This window comes from Lepisma saccharinum, chromosome 9 (genome assembly GCF_977018435.1).
Source record: "Lepisma saccharinum chromosome 9, izLepSacc3.1, whole genome shotgun sequence".
NCBI lineage: Eukaryota > Metazoa > Arthropoda > Insecta > Zygentoma > Lepismatidae > Lepisma > Lepisma saccharinum.
In genome coordinates, this window is record NC_139237.1 from 68,220,099 (window position 1) to 68,243,408 (window position 23,310).

The 23,310-nt window shown below is 35.0% G+C and overlaps 1 protein-coding gene across 5 annotated transcripts in view; it reads left to right on the top strand.

The window, feature by feature from the left end:
* The window catches only part of Srrm234 (Serine-arginine repetitive matrix 2/3/4), a 369,905-nt gene that overhangs the window by 310,988 nt on the left and 35,607 nt on the right, over positions 1-23,310 (top strand). For all 5 annotated transcript variants that reach the window (XM_083128349.1, XM_083128350.1, XM_083128351.1 and 2 more), the window contains one exon: positions 8,915-9,037. In XM_083128349.1, coding sequence (XP_082984475.1) covers positions 8,915-9,037 — 123 coding nt within the window. The remainder of the gene's footprint in view (positions 1-8,914; positions 9,038-23,310) is intronic.

A 23,310-nucleotide genomic window follows, 5' to 3' on the forward strand; every position in this document is an offset into this window, starting at 1 on the left:
CTGGGAAAATTTTACATTTTTGGGGGTGGACCATGAAACTATTGTGCAACATTGCTTTATCCATTTAACATCATTCCTGCATTTTATTTCACACCTGCCTGAAAATGAGAGAGGTGGATAAAGTGGCAGTATCACATATAGTCCTGTATATCATACATGCATATGTAGAAAGAGATTATCACTGGGTCTAAGTACAAAAACACAAATGTGTTTAATGTTGTTTTTTTTTTGAAGGGGTGAGAATATAAAGTACACTAGCAATTTGTTATTGCAAGACAATTTAAAGAATAGCGATATTAAAATTCTTGATATCATGGGAAATTCATATTTTGTGTCTTAGCATCATGTAGCTTGACCGTTGATCTAAATTAGCAGCAGTGCATAAGAAGTTGATAATTCACACAAATAAAAACGATTTATGTTGAAATACACTATAGACTGTGCTAATATTTCTAGTTAAGACTGAAGATGCAGTAGGTTGGAAATCTTACATAGAAATATTGTTAAAGAGACTACAATGTTATTCATTGGTGCATTGGTTATGTTATTTCTCTGCTATCTCTATAGTTGTGATATATAACCATGACAAGAAAGAAAGAAGCGAGCCAAGTTCTAAAAACACTGCAATGTGTCAAATGACTGCGAAAACATGGAAAATGGAAGGTATTGGATTCAACCCCAGACTGATGGAAGCCTCATATGCACAAATGTTAAAGATAGATTGATGCATTTTGAAACATGCTGTAAAATAGGGATTTTGTACATGACATGTATCCAGTCTCACGTTTAATATTGTTTATTGTTCACTTGCTTACAAACTAGTAAAAGTGAAGTTTGTGGAAGCAAGGCTGCACACATTCTCGATCTCGGCTACAGTGAATATGGTGTGAGCACCATGTTCCTAAAATTTTTATTCCCCATTTCACTCTGATGCACCTGTCGATTAGAGGCTAAATGAGCCCTAGATCTGGATATGAAGCCTGAGTATCTTGTAGGGCAGCAAAGTAACCTGCATTCTTACATAACACTTTCCTTGCAAGATTGAACTCAATGCAAATATGGTAGTTGTGTACAACATGATATTGAGATCAACCCATAGCTATATTCCGTAAAGAAGGCTCATATTTCTCTGTAGTGTGATTGTTGCATTCCTTTAGAACTGGATAACATAAGATGACGTTTTTCTGCATTCGCTATTGCATGCTAGGAATAAAGCTGTCACCATTTTTTGGCATTTAGTCTGTTCGCTTCTCAGTTCATAAAATCTTCAAAGCAGAGACAATCCGTATCTATCTATCTTATATATATACTCATAGCAGAATCAATTTAAATAGTTTGTGTACATTTATCTATGGATACATGTGGTATCACTTTCCTGAGTTTGTAATCATTGATTATAACTGCTGCTAAAATAATTTAATAAGTGTTTTGTAGACTCAGCATCATTACAGAAATATATATTGTGGGAAAAACATTATCCATAGATAAGTGTATACAAAATCTATTTAACAAATTTTGGTGCATGGTTTAAACTATGCATTATCAGGATCAATTTTTCATGAATGCATTGGACATAATCAGTAGATAAGGATAACCCTGAACCTAGTATTTGTAAAATATAAAATAAACATGCATATTTCAATTACATGTGTTTTCTTGTCATTTTTCTTAACCAAGAGTGCAGTTATATTATAGAATTTAGGTGAGAATTGAAATTGCATGCATGTACTTGTTCAAATTGTTTGTGCATGATGTTGAAATTAAGAACTGGAAAGTCGGATCAAATATAAGTTTAAAATAGGGTAGTGATGTGTACATATAAATGTACACTTCTTCTTTCTTTTAATTGTTTAAATAATAGAACCCATAATTATAAGTATGTACCATATATTTTTTCCAGTGCTATTTTGCAGTTGTGGTTTCTTGTGGAATGCATAAAATTAATGTGATTTATTATAAAATTTAAGTGAAAAGTGCAGTATATTGTGCCAGTATCATCCTATTACATAATACCTACCTCATATTTCTTGCTTAAATGTGTGAATCTGTTATTTTTTGTCGTGTTTTACCCTATCTTTATTCCCTACCATTCAAGCCATACAAAGCATTGTTAATATCATCTCTCTATTTTTTTCTGACAAGACCGTCCTTATTGGTGGGTTGACAAGGTAATAGTATTACCATATGTCCTTCGTATGAGTGTGTAATTAACCATTGATTACAGGCCTCCTTTGAAAAGATAGAAAAAAATCCATATTGCTTTACCTTCTTATAAGTTCTATTTGTATTTGTTTTAATTCACTTTTATTATTCTGGTTTGTTATACATATTTATATGTGCATACTTCATATATATTCTCAATCCATATAACCATGTCATATAACATGGAGAAAATTTCATAGGCACAAACTTCACTTGAAAGAAGTAGTAATTACATATGTATAATAATAATAATAATAATTATAGTAATTAATATTAATGATGACAGCATTTGTAACCTGTAAGAATCAAATACTCAAGATGGATTCTGAATCTTGGATTTTGTAGTATGCTTAGTGTGCTTAAAACTGTATGTATATAAAAATATTGGCTTTTTACTAGTGACCCAGGAATAGTTTGCTGGAAGTGGTACTTTAAAGAAAATAAAGTTGTATTGCATGGTATGATTTAAAGAGGAAATATTAGATACATTTAAGCGGATAAATTGTTACAGTATTTTCTTTCACATGAAAAAAATTATTCACTTTGCAACTGTGAAATTTATTATTCATTTTATAGCAAAGAATATTTCGTTATTCTGATGTATTTATATTACAGGAGGGGACTTTTAACAAAGATACACTCATGTTCATGCCAATTATCTTACAATATGTCAAGAAGTATAGAGACGGGATAAAAGCAGGATACTTGGAACCGATTTAGAAGACCTGGTTGGGTATATATGAAGACACAGAAACATAAATGTTTCAAGAATGGTCGATGCAGTTGCTCCATATTGGCACCGTGGAAGCTTCATCATGCATGCTGGAACCAGTGTTCACAACAGCATTGCTGGATACCCTCTTGTAAAGGGTGTTTCATAAAGTGCACAGGTTTTAAATCGCTTGTAATTTTTTTTTTGTTTGAATGTTGGCAACACTGTTCTTATCATTTTCGTTACCTCTTATCATTCTGATTATTAATTGAGCAATTGTTTTTTTTCCCTCAGATATTCAGTTGAGTTGCCATGGAGCGGTTCACGAGCAACGTTATTTTGAAAACACATTACAGAAACAGGGAGTGGCCTGCTCTGGATGAACTGGATACCATGAATGTGTGACTTCCCATACTTTTCTATTGTTATCGGGGTGCTAGGAATAAACATCCGTTAAGCAAACAATGCATAGCACTCCCTGTTTGTGTTTTCAAAATAATGACTCGTTGCTCGATAGTAAACCCCTCCATGGCAACTGAACTGAACATCTGGGGGGGGATTGCTCAATTAATAATCGGAATGATAAAAGATAACGAAAACGATAAGAACAGTGTTGCCAATCTTCAAACAAAAAAATGACAAGCGATTTGAAACGTGTACACTTTATGAAACACCCTTTAGTATGCTGGATACCCTCTTGTAGTACATTTGCACCGGCAAATGCCGTGCCCAAGGGCACTTTTCTTTTGTTAAACAGGTCATTATCTGGAGTGGGCTAAATCTGGAGAGTAAAGAGGGCATTGGAGAATAGCTATCATTGTCATGCAACAAACACATTTTTTTGACCCCAGTTTCCAGTCCTCAGCTTCTGAATTTGCATTGCAGATGGGTCACTAGGTAACTAGGTAACAGCAGGAGTTGCTCTTCATTCATATGCTCTGCAGAAGCTGGTTGATGTGTAGCATTCCTTGCATATCCTTGAGAGAACAATTCCAGTTGATTTCCACACGTTAACAGAAGAGACTGTTGTAATGTTGCCATTGCATTCACCATTGTTTCTTCAGCAATATGCTGTAGTCAGTCTCAAGATGCAGAGAAAGTGCCCTTAACTCTGCACTGAATTTTAAAAATATGTCATTACCATTCTTGTCTTATCACTTGTCTTTTGTACTATAATCCTAGGAAGACTCATCTCTTCACCTAAGTATATGCTCATGCCACATGCTGAACAGACCGTGCTTTCTCTTATTTCTAGTTGCTGTTACTGTTCCTCCATTTCTCTTTCCCTTCTTCTATCATTTTCTGCATTTTTCATGTTTCTGAACCATGTGCCATTGTTGGGATGCAACAATCATACATTTAGTGGACACTTTTAGTTCCATATCAGACCCTTCAGTTTTTATTTCTAAACAAATACTGTATATTATGTACATTTGTTGCATCTATCTGTCTTGTCACATCTAGACATGGCCACTCTTTTTTGGAAAATTGAAAATCAAATAAATTGAATTAAAAACAAAAAAGTATTCGAAAAATGAAAAACGAACATTTTTTGGAGAAACAAAAAACATTTTTTTCCCCCCAAGAAACAAGAGACTAATTTTTCTTTAAAAATTGAAAAATCAGTTTCGAAGTTTCCCATCTTCGGATAAATACTGCATTTCGCTGCCATATATCAGAATAGTGTAAGGTAAATTGTAACACACAGTCATACTCTCATTTGGCCGCACTCCTCTGGTGGTTTCAGTCGGATAAGATGTATGTTCTGTCAGATTTTTTTTTCTTTTGATACGATTTGTGCTCAGTTGTGAACAAGCCAAGTAAGCAGTTTGAAATGTGTATAGTACATGTGTGCTTCTAAATACCAGTGATGTACAATAATTGCATGTAATAAAAGAAAAGGAATATTCCTAGACAGGTCAGGTCAACAGTTAATAGTCACTGTTTCCATTTATTTGTTAAGTAATACATCTTTTACCAACGTTTGTCCTACAGGGGGGACAAACCTGAACTTTGGGGAGCATTGACTTCTCATCTTTCCTAACTGACTACACTTAAACATTTTTAATTCTTTAAATTTTTCAATTCTTTCTTTTTGTTTCTCCAATGTGTCATTTGAGTTTTCAAATTTCATTTGAATCTTTTATATTAAAGAACATTATATTTTGACAAATCTATTAAATTTTTTAATACTCCAAGAAAGCTATTGGTATTTTCTACTTAAGTGTAAAGGTATCACATTTTAATTTAACAGTACCGAAATAAGCAAATTTGTTTGAGCAAACTGAAATGTAAAAATGGATGCCAGTTAAAAAAAATGATCAGACATTTAAATTTGCTCTTATACTAATAACTTAATTCCATTTCGGGAAAAAGTAGATGGAAAAGCAAGCAAGTAATGGATTTGTCAAAATAAATTACCTTTTAACACTAAAATTTTGAAAATTATAAATCAAAAGACTAAAAAAAGAAAAACTTGGAAAAGGAAAGAAACACAGAAATGAAAAACTTTTCTACAAACAAAAAGGCCAAGAACAAAAAAAAAACAATTTTTTAAAAAAAATATTCGAAAATATCAATAAATGAAAAATAAAAAAAAATCATTTTTTTTCTTCTCAAAAATGGCCGTCGCTAGTCATATCTTTTCAGCGACTTTTCACTTTTCAAAGTGAATAATTTTTAAATATCTGATTTCATATTGTAGATTTCACTATAAACTGATGAGGTAATTAGTGATTGCATGCTATAGTGTAAAATGGTTATTAGCTTTGGAGTACTAAATTAACCTGAAATTTTTCTTCAAACCCTTTGTTTACTGTCTAAAGTTTTATTTTTTTAGTAAAAAAAAAAAGCATTTGTGCGTTTGATGAAATTAGCATTTTATTATTAAGATGCTTGAAATAAATTTCTTAAATTTATTGAATTGTGCATGATTTGTGAAAACTTCCCTGAAACAACACTTTAAGAAAAGGTTACCAAGTTACTAAACTGAAAAAAGCAAAAATGGAAGTTTCATTGTATAATATTAACAGACAGAGAGAATTCTTAATGAATAGTGTGAATTAGAGAAACATTTTGTTACATGCAATTGTATTTGAAGTATAAATGCAAAAGTATCTGCTAGTTATTATTAATGTACAGGTGTATTTATTTACAATATAACTGAATATAGTTCATAATTATTTAGGTGTATGTAAGAAAAGAAATCTACAGGATTGATATTGTAAATAAATTGAAATACATCTCCCCTCCAGACACCGTACCCTTAGTGAATGAAGACAGAGAGTCTTTGAAATTAATAGGATATAACCATTAAATTGTGCAACACAGAAATACGAAATTTCATGTAAGTAATTCTAAATTATGTTTACCGCATCCATCATAAATTGAAATAGTTTAAATGTTCTTCTTGATTTGGAAGGCTGTGCAGGAAGGTCAGGTCAGAATTTTCCCCCCAACTTTAGGCTACTCCCAACTTATTATATAAATAAATAAATTCCTAACTGTTAATATGGCTAATTTCTTGATACATACAACCACAACATGGTGCTAATTACTCTGCTACCTTCAACTTTTATAGAAATTTCCAAAAGGCTTAGCTGTTAAGGCTGTTCTTGTCTAATCAGTGAGTTCCCATTAGATTTGTGATTTGATTTGCTTTATTTTACTTCACTTTTTGTGCCACTTTTGGCTATTTTGCAAAGATGGGGATGAGTGATGATATGATGAAATTGATGAATGGACACTCACAAATATCCATCCATGCCCAGGCCAGGATTCGAACCCGGGACCCCTGCCGTCAAAGCGCGATGTGCTAACCACTCTGCCACAGGGGCCGGCAGTTCCCATTAGAGATTCTCACTTAAGTGATTTTAGATACAAAACAAAACTATACATTCAATCATTATTACATTCTGTGCATGAGGAAAATTTTATTAAAATTTGTACTACAACCTCTGGTAATATGACTATTATATTATGGCTATAATAGCGAAGTTTTCCTTTCTTTTTTCTTGTTCATTTGGGTATAGTTCACCTGTATTTGTATTTGTATTTGCTTACTTTGTTATACTCTCCCCATGATGCTTTCCTAGATCTCCCTTCTTCCAATCACTGCCCTGCACTTTTGCCTTTTTCCAATACTTCCGATTTCCACAATTTCAACAAGGTTCACCCTGGCATGACTGGACATTTCCCTCAAGAATCTTGTTTTCATCACTTTAATGCTGCGTGACTCATGTACATTCTCAAATTACACTTTGTATGTAATCTTTACATGCTCATTGCATGACCTTCCTCATGTGAGTTTTATGTATTTTTTCCCCCACATCCTTTTTTATTCCTCAGTTTCATTTCTCCTTCCCCATGCTGCATTTAATAAGAAAAGTTGAGTTTAAGAAAATAAAGGGTAACTGGGCATTGAGAGAAATTGAGAAAAAGAAGAATGTGGAGAAGTAAGTTTGCCAAATAGAGGCATATTCAAAAAGCAAATATTTTGTACCAATTGTAATTTATTATAACATGCAAATTATAATTGGTGTACCAAATTTATCCTTGTGAATGTGATCTACATAGCTAATTTATTTTTCTTACTTTTCGGTGTTATTTTCCCCAAAATTCATATTTTTTTTTTTTTAGCACACTTTTCCACCAAATATGCCTACAGTTATATCTTCATTGTGTTTTTAAAGTTGTATTTTAAATTGCTCATGACAGTTTCATAAGCTGGAAACGAGTTTTGATAAATTTATTTTCCATTATTTTCTCATGCGATAAATATTTATTATGTTATGCTATTGGCTCCTGTGTGATGGTAGTATGCACTCAATCTCCACGAAAATGCACCACTTTCCTCGGCAGTACAGAACTATTCTCGCGCGACAGATGCCAATATTTTGACTCCCACGTGATGGCACGAAACCACTCAATTACAGCCAAAATCGCACCACTTTGCTTTGAAATGCAAGATGCTTTTGGCGTGACAAATGCTGATGTTACGGGTCCTGTGTGATGGTAGGCCCGCACTCGCTTTCTGCCAGAACTGCACTACTTTCCACGTTCATTCAAAATTTTCTGATACAAGGTGAAAATTCGTGGGGAATATCCATTTACATGTGGTTTCATGTAGCTGTCAGAATTATTCTATGGATACATATACTACAGTTTTCTTTTTTATAATTTTTTGGAAAACATTCACGTTATACATGGGCAAATATGGTACATTTTATATTTTTAAGTCTAAAATACAAGAATATTGGATTTTTGTAATACTTTTTGTTCTTTAAGCACAAGATGTGCTGAAATTCACGTAAAAGGCCAGAATTTGCATTTTATGCCAACATGTCACTGAAAATACATAAAACCTTTTTTTGCATGAATTAAATTTTTCAGTGTTATCGCATTTGTAAAATATCATGGTCCCTCGTAATTGCTAACCAACAAAAATTCCTGGTTATATTCACCATAAATATCATCTAGCTGTTGACATTAGAACAGTGAAGTTCCATTTTTGCCAGCTCATGTTTAACTTGATAATAGAATGACAAGTATTAGAAATAAGCACATTCACAATCCTTGAATTCAGAGTCCATCTCTAATTTACCATCAGTGTTCAGTTGTGTCTATTTGCACTTAGTTTTGTGAGGACACGAAGAATATATTTTTTTCCTGTTACTCTTTAGGATTCTGTCATACTTTTATTTTTTTGTGTATTAGCTGTAGAAACCTTTAATAATGAAATTTTAATAATAATAGCAAGAAAGAAATGTAGGATGAAAAAGTTGGACAGGAACAGTAGCAAGATAGTTATTCATGAAAGTAAGTTTGATGATCTCTGTGCTCGTTTCTTTTTTTTTTCTCTTTTCCTCCGAAGACAAGAGTCCAGTTCCTTTTGCAGGTGTTTTTAGTGTTGCTTATCATCGTTTTTGTTTTTTATATATCAATTTGAATTTTTATTAGTTGCTGTACAAGTAATTTGTTGCACTTTGTGATGTTACATAGGTCCGAGTCACCCAAACCTAAGAAGAGAAGCCGAGACAAACGGAAGGATAAGCACAGGCATAGAAGATCCTCATCAGAGTCAGACTCGTCATCAACAGTAACTTCCATGTCAAATGCGAGCAGGTGAGAACTATTTTTTTTAAGAAATTTCCAGTTGAAAAGCTTGTTTACTTTAAGTAGATAGAAAATTAAGTGAATTTTCATTTATAACAATTGTTTTTATAAATTTTACATGGATTAATCCAAAAAATGCTTATGGTAATTGCCAGAAATTTTAGTACAACACAAATACAGATGCTTCACGATAATCTAAAACACTTAATGCCATTGGAGATATTTGAACACATTGTACCAAGCTTGTTTTCATGTGCACACTGATAAAATGTGGTGAAATGTACAAATGCTTTCCACTGCTTAAAATGTTTGGTTCAGATATTTTAAATGGTGTTAGGTATACATTCGGACCATTTTAAGATGTTTGTGTTTATGCAGTGGTGTTGATATGTTTCACTGAAGCAACTTTAAATTTTCTATGTACAGTCATGAACACTTCTGGGTTTTAATGGTCCCATTGACTTCCAGTGAGATTGTTACAATCCAGAAGTGTCAGCAACTGTACAAAAGATTGACTGTATTATATAAAGCCATGTGAACGCATATTGGATAGGTTTGGTTGGAATAATTATTGTTTTTAAATAAGTGTAAAATTTTGGATTGAAAGCACATAGTTTACTTCAAACCTTTAACTGTATTTTAAATCGCAATAAGAATGACCATGCTTATTTGTGCAGTTTTACACACACTAAAAACTTATAAATAGACAGGCAAGTAAGCACAAAGATAATGGAAATACTTTTTAACTGTAATTTTTTTTTCTATTGTATTTTCTTATTTTTGTTTTGCTGTTCTGTTACTTTTGGCTAATTGCGACAATAAGGATAAACTGTGGTTTCATGAAATTGATGAAGGAACACTCACAAAACAACAGATTATCTTCAGGGAAAAGCAAGAAAATACTGAAAAGTCATTTTTAGGCAAGATCATGCAAAATAGGCATTTATGTGCACTATTAAAATGCATTATGAGAATTAAGACAAATTAAATTAATTTAAAACATTACAGCCTCTGTTCTAATACAAAAGAATAAAAAAGGCAAATAGGCAAATATATTTTGTTTATAATAAAACTTTCAAATATACAAAATAGTGTAAACGTTAAAGTAATATTTTCAAACCAGTGAAATAGTGGCAAGTATATAATGTTACATATTGTACAATATTTGTTGTAATAGGATTGAGCTCACTTATTGTACAGGCAGGTACTTTAGCCAAACACACCTAGGATTAGTGTGATCTTTATCCTTCCTCATTTTCCAATCCAGACAAAGTGGTCCACCCCTGGTGACTTGACCATTTTTGAAAAGTTTAATTTTTTTGTGTAGGATCAGCTCGGTACCTATAGTTAAAAAATGATAACATTTTTATCAGACGTTGTTTAGGAGTGGCAGCCATGTTAGCACCATGGGACATATTTAATTTTGTGTTTGCAGACATCTATGTAGATTCCTGGAACAAGGATTGTTCTAATTAGCACAATTTCGGAATAAAATTCATGGTATTGTTATAATATTTTCTTTAAGTGATAGAAATTAGTTGAAAAACAGGCATCATATTCATTACTCATTGTTGTATTTAGATTGTTTTGTGTTGCCTCTCTACCCATTTTAATGATGACGTTGAAAATGACTGACAATTAGATAAAATCACAATCACAAAGAATGTTTCATTTTAGATTCCAACACAGGGCTTTTGGCCCCACAGCAAGAATCTGTATTAATATTATCAAACTTGAAAATGATGTTTCACTTTTGAAAATAGTAGCAAGGTAAAAGTGAAGGATTATTTTCAATAAATTCAGATTGTATTAATATGATTTTTCTTTACTGTATGATAAGAAATTTCCTGTTTGTATATGCTAGTTTTGATATTTGAGTTTTTTTCTAATTGAATCAAATTACAGTGATTAAGATTTCATCCAGAAAAGCTAAGCAGTGTTATAATAGTTGCCAAATGGTGCCTAAAGATTGAAGTCCAGTTTCAAACCCTGCTTCAGAAGTATTTCCACTGCAATTTCTCAAGCAAGCATATAAGAATAATGCAAATTACAAAACACTATTTAATGGCACTTTTGTTGGCATCATGCACGTTTTGACAATTGCCAAATTTGTTATGAATAATAGTGTCCCTGGTGACATTGCCAGCAGCCATCCTTATGGCTAAGCACATTGAGGGATTGACTCACTGTCTCACTACTGAAGCTTCAATGTTTGAATCCTGGTCTTGAGTGTTCCTTCATTAATTTCACGTAATCCCCATTTCATTCTCAGTGTTATAATTAGCCAGAAGTGGCAGAAATTCATATTAAATGAGAAACATTCAAATACTTCATCAGCAGGGCCGAATCAAAACAGAACGTACTCATGCTTTCACCCTATGATTTTAATGAGGGTTGGCTCACAAGGTTATCTCTTTAACATCAGTTTTGAAACAAAATACTGATGTGTGGATGTAAAAATTAGATTAGAATATAAATATGTCTCTTGTCCACCAAAATCTACAGAACACAACTCCATTCATTTAATGTGTCCTTTATAAGGAATGTTTATTATATACTATTTATGTTTTTTGTCATCTGTATTTAGTAATAAAATACACCACCTGCAATCCAACTCCAATGTTAAAGCGTAGGGAGAAAAGCATGCTGTGACCATCACACTAATATGGTCCATTATGTGACACATGCTAATGAAGTTGTATTATTTTCTTTTAAAACCCCACATAAACTATACAATATAGGTGAGTTAGCATTATGGTGTCATTAAAATAACTGGACTATAGTCACTGAAATATACTGAAAGTTAATTGTTACGGTTTTCAAGTGGCTTTCCATACAGTTTAGTGGTTCAGATCTCACTTTAAACTGTAGGTCTAGTCCTGATTAACTTATTTGTGGAGCTAAAGAAAACTTTGCTTTTCTAATTTTCAATCAGTCTTCGGTTCCCTCAGGGTCTGTGAAAAGTTGGACAAAACTTAACATCACGTTAGAAGTAGTATTCAAGTTTTATCAACTTTTCCTAAGTTTAGAAGCAGAGTGACCCATAATTTAGTTACCGTAATTGCGTCAATGCCAGAGAACATGAAATATTTTATATTTCATAATTGAAGGGCTCGGGTGTAAAACATGGTAAGTGACATTTTGGTAATTTTTGAGTTACAAAGTAAAATGTGCCATCCTTCAATTTTCAAGTGAAATTGCCATGGCATACAATTTGCATTGGACTCAGTGAAGCCTTCTGGAATTGGTAAACACAACACGAAAACAATTTATCTACGGAATGGCTTCTAATAACCTTTTTTTTTCTTAGTGAATTCCGAAATGACCAAAATGTCACTTACCATATTTTACAACCAAGCCCTTCAATTATCAAACCAATCGTGAACTTAGATGAACCATGACGTACATAGTTAAATCTTTTTGCATCTTTACTTGTGTGGCATTTACTTTCAAAACTTCTAAGTAACACTGCAGCTAGGATGCAAGTTGAAGTAAATCTTTGCTGTATTAAAAAGCAAAGCAATACTTCTTTGTTGTGCTATTGTAACATGGATTTTTTAAAAGTGAATAGAGTGAAACCCCAATTTTAGGTTCCCACATATTACATTTTCCTATATTATACATTCAATCTTGATGGTCCCAAAATAGTAAAATGTCGTAAATTTTCCTCGATTTTGTATTTTCCTGCTTTTTTTTTCTTCTTCAGTTTGATCCCCTGAAGAACATAAAATTGAAGTTCCACTGTATTTTTTGTATCTTCAAGTAACATGGGGCACTTAAACATGTATTTAAAGATCTTGTCTGACATTTCACAAACACCACACTGATATCTTCAGGAAAAAAGAAAAGAATTGAAGATTCAGACTTGCATCACGTAAGATTTTTGTTGCTGATATATATTATTTGAAGATACAATAAGCATGTTCCTTCCAGCATATGACATTATAGTGTTTTTTAAAAAGAATAATGTCCATATTTGTGCAAAGCAAGTTGAAATCAGAATCAGAGGTACCAACTGTGGTAAGTGTTGTGGTGTTCCAACATCCCCCTCCCCCCACTTCTTCAGTTCACAAAGATGAATGGACTCTTTAAGTGTTAGTATGTTAGTGTTAAATCTGGGAAGCAGTGTTAATATGTGAATCCAGGCTAATAGCAAAGCAGGAAATTGACTGGTTCTGTGACCACCAGACGAAGTGGAGCCTGGGCCACTCATAACTCTCCCTGTCAACTTCATGTACAAGAGGTCCTTATAACTGACAGACGAGGTGGAGCCTTGGCCACAGAGACTAATCCTACAAGGCAACAATTTATTCTCTATATAGACACCATCCCCAAACACACCATGTGTCCAGGCTCTATATAGACACCATCCCCAAACACACCATGTGTCCCCAGGGATTGCAATGTGATTTAGTAGATCACAAACTACCCTGAAGACGGAGGCAGAATCAGCCTCCGAAACGTGGGTAATTTTAAAAATAACAGTGGTTAAAAGTCCAAAACTAAGAATGAATAAATCACCACTGATCAGCTACAAAGATGAAATGAAAAATGAACATTATGGCATGCTATTTCACATTTCTTGTTTCTCTCAAAAATGAAATATGCATGTCTCAAGGAATAAACTGTGAGATTTGAAAGTATTACAAAAGAACAGAGCTTAAAACTAGGGCTGAGGCAATACCACTCTGAACTGGTGCCAACACTCGCTGATTCCACCAATGCAGGTACCGCACCAAATATTGTTGTAATTCAAAGTAGTTAAGAATATATATAAAATTTAATATGTAAATTTTCTGTTGTAACTATAGTATAGGAATATACAAGAGCTTTTCTTTCAATTTTCATAATTTCACACGAAATAAAAAATTTAATTACAAAATCCATTTATAGCCACAATGTTGTTATGCATTTTGCATAATTATCAGGATATTAGACTGTGAAAGTGTCACGTGGCTGTTTTACAGACAGACTCCATAAGACACTGACTCTGAAAGTGAATGTATCAGCTAGTATTGGTGATTAAATAGCAGATCTTCTTGTAACCCATAATTCCTAGGTTTATCCTTACAGAGGAACATCATGACACTGCACTACAGGGTGATTATAAAGTCTGGATCCATTTTTTAGAAAAAGAGGCTTGAGATTATAACAAAAGTATTGAATTAACTCTCTAGTACTTGGTAACACATAATCAAAATTGAAAGAAAAAATAATATTTGACATGATATGTGGTGTACAGAAGAAAATCCATGAAAGTGTCACCTGAGTGTACTTCCACAGGAGCACTCAGTCCATTGCTGGTGTCATGTTGAGCACAACGTGCTGGATATGTTGACATGGGTGTGAAGAGGGGTGATCAAATCTTCCTCCTCCACTGCCTGTAACAGCTCTGCACACATTGTTTTACAACCAGCATAGTTCTACCTGTCTAACTTGTGCACCACCTGAAGGTGGTTTTACCTTTTTGTAGGGTTTGACCACACAGTCGGTTGTGGTAACAGCAGCTCCCTGCTTAAACTTCTTGTTGATGCATCTTGTCTTCTGGTGATGGCATTTTCTACCCATTGCACGATTTCAGCTGCTATGCTGGGCCTTGAAGATAGCATCGTGTACAGTACCTATTCACTTCAATTTTTTAACCAGTACCTGATTGTAGCCCTAGTTGGAGCAGGTTTGTGGAATTTTCTTTCGAACCTTGTACGGACCTTTTTGAAGCTTAATCCTCACAAACGTCCACACACCACAGCTATTCTCTCATCAGTAGTTAACATCTTTCATATCACCTACAAGAGAAAGAAGAAAGCGGCCGTTTTCACAAAAATGGATCAAAACTTTATAATCACCCTGTATATTAAACATGGAAGATGTGTCCTCTTTCACCAAGTTTTGAAATTAGGAAATAAGTAAATATCAGATTTGAACCTATTCCGAAACCTGTTGTGATACACCAGAGTTGTGGGTTGTTACTCATGTATTGGAAATTGTCTTCTTCATATCCCTAATGTTGGGAATTACTTTAAATCTGGTAATTATTGATATGGGAATTAGGTATGGATTGCACCTTCTTTGCTGAGCAGCTGTTATTAAGCTGCGGTAAGGTACCTGCATCTGCTGCCTCATCTTTAACATCAACATTACCCTTCTACATAGCATTTTACAGACCAAATTTGAAATGTTGGATCATCACAACTCTGTATCCCAGAATTCACTTTTGATTCTGATTTTTCCCTATTAATTTAGTAGGGAACCATGCTGCTTGAAATCCATGATAATAGATTACATTTTGAATGACTACTAGTGTTGTGTTTCATCAAGCCATGCTTCTTCACTGCTGCTCCACATACTCTTTTCTTCTCATCTCTCTCATGCCCGCAACAAATGCTGGAATAAGTATTTTTTTTTCAATATTATGATATACAGCAAATAAACTTCTCTTAGGGTGGACATTCATAGGTATATTTCACAGAGTTGTAAAAGACAGTGCAATGGGTGAAAACAAAAAAGGACGGGTTGTAGTTAAAAGAACTAGATGTGACAGGAGTCGACTAATTGCCATGTCTTTACCTGACCTTTTTCACAGATTATCAAATTGAGTCATTTGTTAAGGTGAGTATGTTAAGTCTTATTACTGAAGGGAAAGGAAACTTTAGCATCCTTCGTTGGTATGTGTTGACACTAACCGTAGCTCTATCAGGCTTTGGAATAACCTGGCAGACTGGTATTGTACGTGCTGCTTGCTCAGTTGGACTAACACCACATTTGTGCATTGCTTGTAATACAGGGATAACTTTCTTGTAATGTTGAGTTAAGGTCACATTATGAAGTCTTTAGAGCCATATCTTGGCATAAATTAAATTGTAATATATACTTTAAGTAAGAGCATGTCTTCAGTCTTGGCTGAGCACATTGAGTTGTTCATTTATGATCTCACTTTGTGTGAGTTTCCTTTTATCAGTTTCTTCTAATTATCAACTATCCTCATCATGATTAGCCTAAAAAGGCTGAAAAGTGATGTAAAATGAAGCAAATACAGGATAATTCAAAATGAATGGTACAACTTTACACTTTTATTATGACGTTACTATTTATGATAGAAAATCAGGCAAGGCATCAATATAAGGAAAAGCTCCGAAAGTTTTATTCCCACTTAGCGGGCTTATTCTGCTTAGCCAATCCTCCATCAGGATTGCCAGTGTCGCTAAATGGCTAATGACCAGTATCTTGGAACTATCGAGAATCACAATGGTACAAAGACGTTTCCGCATGCATTTCAGTAGTAATGTATATGTTTCACCCTTCAGAGAGATTTGCCAAAGTTACAACTGCGAATTGTTAGTGCCTTTGAAACCGTTGACAACGACTTGCTGTCTTGTGCGTAGCAAGTACTTGATTATCGTTCGACCTTTTCCACATTACACGTGGTTCCCATGTTGAATCTTTATAATGTGAGTAAAACTTCCAGAGTTTTTCTTTATATTGATGCCTTGTCTGATTTTCTATCATAAATAGTAACGCCATAATAACTGTCTAAAGTTGTACCATTCATTTTGAATTACCCTGTACATAAAAATGCAACATATCCATTAGGACAACAAATGATGGCTGTTCATATTATAATTATTCAGTATATTTTGAAACCAAGGGATAATTTGGATGTCTGAATAACCATAGAGTTACGGGCATGTCCTAGTGTAGATTCCTCGCACATTTTTTAGACTGCTTTGATTTTTATGACTAAGGGATTCCTATTAAACTGCTAGATTGTAAAGACAGACAGCCTTTTTAGGTCCAAAGCCTGTCAGGCAACTTTTAATTTATTGACAGGTTCAGCTTTTATTCAGTCTTCTTCAAATTATCCTCCTCAGAAAAAGTACAAGTGTTGCTCAGAAAGTAATGCCCACATTCTTTTTCTCTGACACTATTTACTTAAATGTATGAAAATCACTCACAGTATAACTAAATGTTTCCTTTGCACGTGTTATTTTTCTACATAATCTCCATCAAGGTATATGGCCTTACGCCAGCACGAAACATGAGTTGAATTACTTCCCTGTACCAGTTTGTGCCCTGTTCACGGAGCCATGTCGTCACTGCACGAATCGCACTCACATTATGTCAAACCTTGTCCCACACAGTGGCCCAAACAGATGAGAATCTGACGGCACCAGATCAGGACTCTATTAGGGGTGGGGGAGCACAGTCCAACCAAATTGACCAAGATTCCCTCCGGGGTTCAGAGATTTGTGCTTGGTTGTGAGACTTCGAGGAACCCATCTTGTGCTTACCTCTGAATACCCCAAAGGTGCCAGTTATTGCCATTCCACTACCATTACTGACTGAAAGTTGCTCAGCCAATTGCCGGCTTGTGATGTGCCGATCCACTCAAATAATGTCATCGGCACTCTGCAACATGTCTCGGCAGGACATCCACATTGCAGCCAATCATGCAGCTCCATTTCTCCACTTCCTGAAGACTTAACTCTCTACACCCAGCATCCACCGGTGCTCCTATCGAACACAGAATTTCCATACACTTTCTTTCTCCGCCACTAAGAATTCAATTACTGCTCGTTGTTTGTAACGTGTGTCACTCAAAGATGCAATTTTCACGGACCACTACCATGTTGCTATCTGCCGGATGACCATGTACTTACACACATGTGGACATTAATCTTCAATGTTGCTACCCTTCCATTTGCACACTCCTCTCTTCATTCTTGAATGAGAAAGAAATGTGGGGCATTACTTTCTAAGCAACCCTTATATAATATTTGGTATAATTTACAGAAAAGAACAGTAAAAGATAATGTGGAAGCTGAAATGGATTAAATGGATATATTCCTAAAAGTAATAGACTGCCCATTAAAGCTAGTGAGAAGATGGAATAAATGAGGCAAACATGAGTATGTAAAAATCCTGTAAGAGGGAAAGAATTGATTGCCAGCAGTAGGATATGAGTACTCAAGACTTAAGAAAATATGCAATCAAAGCAGTAGCATCTAGTGACAAAAGATAAAAATATGGTTAATAGCAGAAGACCTGGCAATTGTGATATCAAATATTTTGTCACAAATATGCATTCGGCCATCATGGAACTGCTTCAACAAATTATTATTTCTTACTGGTTTCCTTTCAACTCCATTTGGTCTGATAACATAAACAAAAGATCTGTTGAACATTAGCATTTGTAATAGGAAAATATATGCTGTTTGTAGTAATCTTAAGTAGTGGGGATAGACCACTGAAATTTTAACCAACACTGACAAAAGTGCCAATATAAAATTTATATATCGATAACCAATATTCTACTAACCCAGTAGCCAACCTCTGTGGCAGAATGGTTAGTACATCATACTATGACACCAGAGGTTCCAAAGTTCGAATCTCGGCCTGGGCATGGCTGTTCTTTGTGAGTGTTCTTTCATCAATTTCATCATATCACCACTCATCCTCATAGTCACAATTAGCTAAAAATAGCAGAAAAGTGGTACTAAATAACAAAAATCAAATCAGAATCTATTGATTGATTGATTTAGTTCATTTTACTTCTCGTTTTGTGCCTTTTGGCTAATTTGCGAAGATGGGGATGAGTCATGAAATGATGAAATTGATTAATGGACATTCACAAACAACCAAGCCCGAACGGGATTCAAACCTGGGACCCTTGGCATTGCAGCACGATGTGCTAACCACTCGGCCACATCAGAATGTATTGACCCAATATTGATTGAAAAGTTGTGTTAAGTCCACTTCATGCACAGTAAGGCTAATCGGGACTGGACCTACAGTTTAAAATGGGATCCGAACCACTTGTGCTTCCACCGGGTATCAAACCTGGGACCCCTTAATTACAAGTTGATGACACTACCAATGTGCCATCGGGGAGGTCCTATTGACCCAATATAAAATTGCAAATGCTCCTTTAAGAACACAAATAATTCATTGCTCTCCTTAATTTATATAAGTATAGAAATGACTGTAATGAGTTTTGTTTACAAAAACTGAAGTCCATATTTCAACATTTACTGTACAAAACTGAAGTATATAAATTTTGCACTAAGTTACAAGTTATTTATAGTTGTATCAAATTGATAAAATTATCGGTAATTTCACTGATAAATCAGTGTGCCTATATTATCCAATAAGTCCCACATCGTGGCTGTGCAGTCTAAGGCATCATGCTTTGGGCTCCGGCTACGGGATGTGCACAGATTTAAGTCTCCTAGTGAAAATGGGGCCTCCCCGATGGTGCAGTGGTAGTGTCATTGCCTTGTACAGTGTGTCCAGATGAATATATACCAATAAGAAATTTAAATAACTTGGCAACCGTTGGTGATAGAAATGTCCGGTTACCTTTATTTGGAAGAGGGAATCATAGAATTTTATGATAAGCAAAATAAAATAGCGGTTCTCACATCAGTAGATCTCAGTGTGAGCTCCTTTGGTGGCTCGATAAACATCAAGTCGGTACTCAACCTTAATCCATATGTTGTGCAATGTTTGACATGTCACAGACGCACATGCATTGATAATTCTTTCTCGTAGATTGTCCAACCCTTGCACAGGTGTTCAATAGTCTTGACATACGCCCACAGAAAAATGTTCATAGGAGACAAGTCGGGCGACCTTGGAGGCCATTTAATAGGACTCCCACCCAATCCAATTGTCAGGGAAATGGTTATGTAGGAAGTTTGTGACACAACGTGCATAATGCAGGGGGGGGATCTTGTTGGAACATTTACCCATGAGGTACACTGGGTACAGCATACTGTTCTAACATTTCAAGGTAACTTGCTCCCGTAACTGTAGCCCACTTCAAAGAAAGAAGCGCAATTACAGAATCTCGTGTCAAATCACACCAATTCTGCTTGCTCACACGCTTCTTACCACTGCCTTTCTTCCTCAACAAAGAACCAGTTTCCAGCAATTGTTTGTGCCATCTAACAATTAATAAAGATCTCGTGGTTCTTGTCTATATTGTTGCCTAAATCTCATTTGCACTGTTACAGCGGACTTAAGTCCGCAAACCAAACACAGCACTCAATTTTCTGACTCACAGAGTCAGAAAACGACGCCATTTCACTCGTTACTTAAGAACAAAATCATGTTGTTGTTGTTGTTGTTGCTATCTGCAGGTAAAAAAATTCTATGATTTCCTCTTCCAAATAAACGTAACTGGACATTTCTATCACCAACGGTTGCCGAGTTATTCAAATTTCTTATTGGTATATTTTCATCCGGACACACATCCCGGGTTTGATACCCGGCGGAGGCACATAGTGGTTCGGATCCCACTTTAAACTGTAGGTCCTGTCCCAATTAGCCTTACTGTGCATAAAGTGGACTTAAGACAACAAATCAATCAGTGAAATCCTACTGGAAATGTAACAACTTTCCTCGTGATATTTCGGCTTGTGTATGGGACCGGTTGGCACCCACCATAGTGAGGAAATTGGGGAGCTACGAATGAGTAGCGTATAGAAAACCTACAACAATGGCTGTGGGTTCCTCGTGCTGACCATTCGTCACCTTGTAACTGGTTGAATGATCTCCCATCTCTGGTGGGAGTGAGGCCGGCAATCGGTATGTAGGCGCTGCGCATGGTTGGTTTGTTATTTCCCAGTACCAATTAATCTGCCTCATTCTCATTAAATAGTGAATACAATTGAATTTTTTTTAATTATTATATTCTCAGTTTGTCACGTGTAAACTTGTAGTGTTTACTCATAATGTTACCTTTTCTGGCATGTCCTTGATTCAGAACTTCTTGTTCCTTGTAGAGTAGATGGCATTTTTGGTATAACAGAAATTAGTTAGAATGGTAAAATAAAATGCATTTGGTAGTTAGTTAACATAGTTTTCAAAATGCACTTCACAAGTTGCATATTTATGTAAACTATGCAATTTGCGTTGCTTTTTGGGTTGGAGAGACTAACATGGGGAAGTGGACAGGAAAAGTATGTAATTATTGTAAATATCATCCAAGTGTGGTTAAGTTACAAGATACATGCTGTGTTTTAAATGTGTTCTTGCCTGTTGTGTGCAGACCATCAGGAAACAAATAAAATGCTCAGCACACAAGAAAATATGTTAACAAGGTTCTGACTTTTTATCTGTTTAGGATGAGGCCTCCAGAATAATTCACCCATGCTTGTACATTACTTCTCTTATGACACCTGTGTTAAACAGATGCAATGTCAGAATTTTAATTTTTTTGTTGAAATTCTGCACTGAGCGTTGTATTTGTTTCCTGGTCCTCTAGGACAGGTACATATGTCCAATCAGCACATGTTGAAACGAAGATATGTTTTTCTTAGATACTTAATATTACGTCTATTGGTAAGGCTGTCAGTTTTGTAGAGAATCTTATGGAAGCCCAAAATGCTTCACAATACAAAGTATGAAAATTATGTCAGCTAATGTTTATGTTTAATTGTTCCATTCTGCATAACTGCCAGTCCTATTTATTAAGAATATGGCACTATTGCTAGCATATTTCTGTCCTGTGCATAGTGTCTTGTAATCAAGGTGCCTTGTGTTTATTTGCCAGTGAAGGAACATTGCACAGTGGGTCCAATCCTACTTTATGCTGTAGGTTTAGTCACAATTAGCCTATCTGAGCATAAAGTGGATTTTTCGAAAGTTGACAAAACTTTTAGTGAGCATCCTTAAATATTAACCCCTTAAGTGGGTAAGTTTCAAATGCCAAATTTTAAAAATTACAATTGCTCATCACTCTCCAAAGTTTATATTCAATACTAAAACAAGATAGATGGAAGATTCATTTTGCTGTTTTGAGCTATCATTTTGAAAATGCAAGACCTCAAATTGCAAGAATTCATGGGTCCCAGGTTCGAATCCTGGCCTGTGCATGGTTGTTGTTTGTGAGTTTCCCTTCATCATTTTCATTATCACTCATCCTCATTGTCGATGAAGAAAAATGCTCCTGCGGCTCCGGAATTGACATGCACCTCAGCTCTGAGCACAGATTTTATACTATATTATATACAAGCAGAGTGCCACCGTGGAAGCACTGTCTCCATCTCGATGTGATTATGGCAAGTTAAATACTCTGGAGCTTCTGAAGAGTGACATCTCATTGCGGAACTAACTCAATATAAAAAGAAGCAGGTCTGTAGCTTGTCATATGCAGGAGGATTATACCAGAGAATGTCGAGGATGGATATATCCGTCGAACCTACTGTAGGTAACAAGTGGGCATAATGGATATATCTGTCATACCCACTTAAAGAGTTAATGAGGGAGAATTGCTGTGATAAATTTAAATTGGCTGGATAATAAACCTAAATTTCACACAGCAATCCAGAACATCAGATCCACTGAACAAATTATATATTCACATCCTTTGTATATGTATGTAACTAAATTACTTTGATGTGTTTAGCCTTAGAAAAGAAAAGAGACTGCTTATTTACAGATGTATTAAAGAACACACACAGATGTATTAAAGAACACACACAATTTTGGTCCAGTTTGTATGTCATCTAACTGCTGCGTTGATGACCTTGGATTGATTCCTGGATTGGGCGATAACAGGTTGTGCTAGTGTCTCAATATAAGTGACTGCTCATCCAGACTCTCAACAATGGATATCTAGAAGTCAAGGCACTCAGAGAATGGTATTGATCACATCATCTTCATGCCCCCCATATCCATTCATCATACATCATGCACGGAGATCATACTTTTTTAATTTTTTTTATTCGTTCATAAGAACAATAACAAACTGGCTGAATTGTCACAGTACTGAGTGAGAGGATTATTGCCCACAATAACATAAGTGTTAGTGCCTTAGTCTGCCACAAGTTGCAAACAGCAACATGAAGGGCATAAACAGAATTCGTTATGCATGAAAATCTGCCTATTGCATGCATGCATTTTATGTGTATGTGACGGCACCTTGCAAGTGTGGATAATTCTTTAAAAACAGGAATTGCTCTTATTTAACCCCCACATTGCCTAATCATATGCACTATTTACTGTATGAATCTTTAGGCATTTTAAAATATAGAATTTTGAATCTAGTTCTAATTCCATTCAGGAAAAGTTTTATGTGTAAGATGTAACTGTGAAGCAAGTCAGAACGAAACTTCAATTGCAAGAAGTCATTGCTATTAATGCTGCCAAAGCAAGTGGAAGTACTTGTATTGTCACACCAATAAAGCTAAAGAAACATTATTACTTAAGTTTCTCAGGCACTTAAGTTGCTGTAAAATGAAAAGAACACAAATCATCAAAAAGATACAATTCTGTAAGCA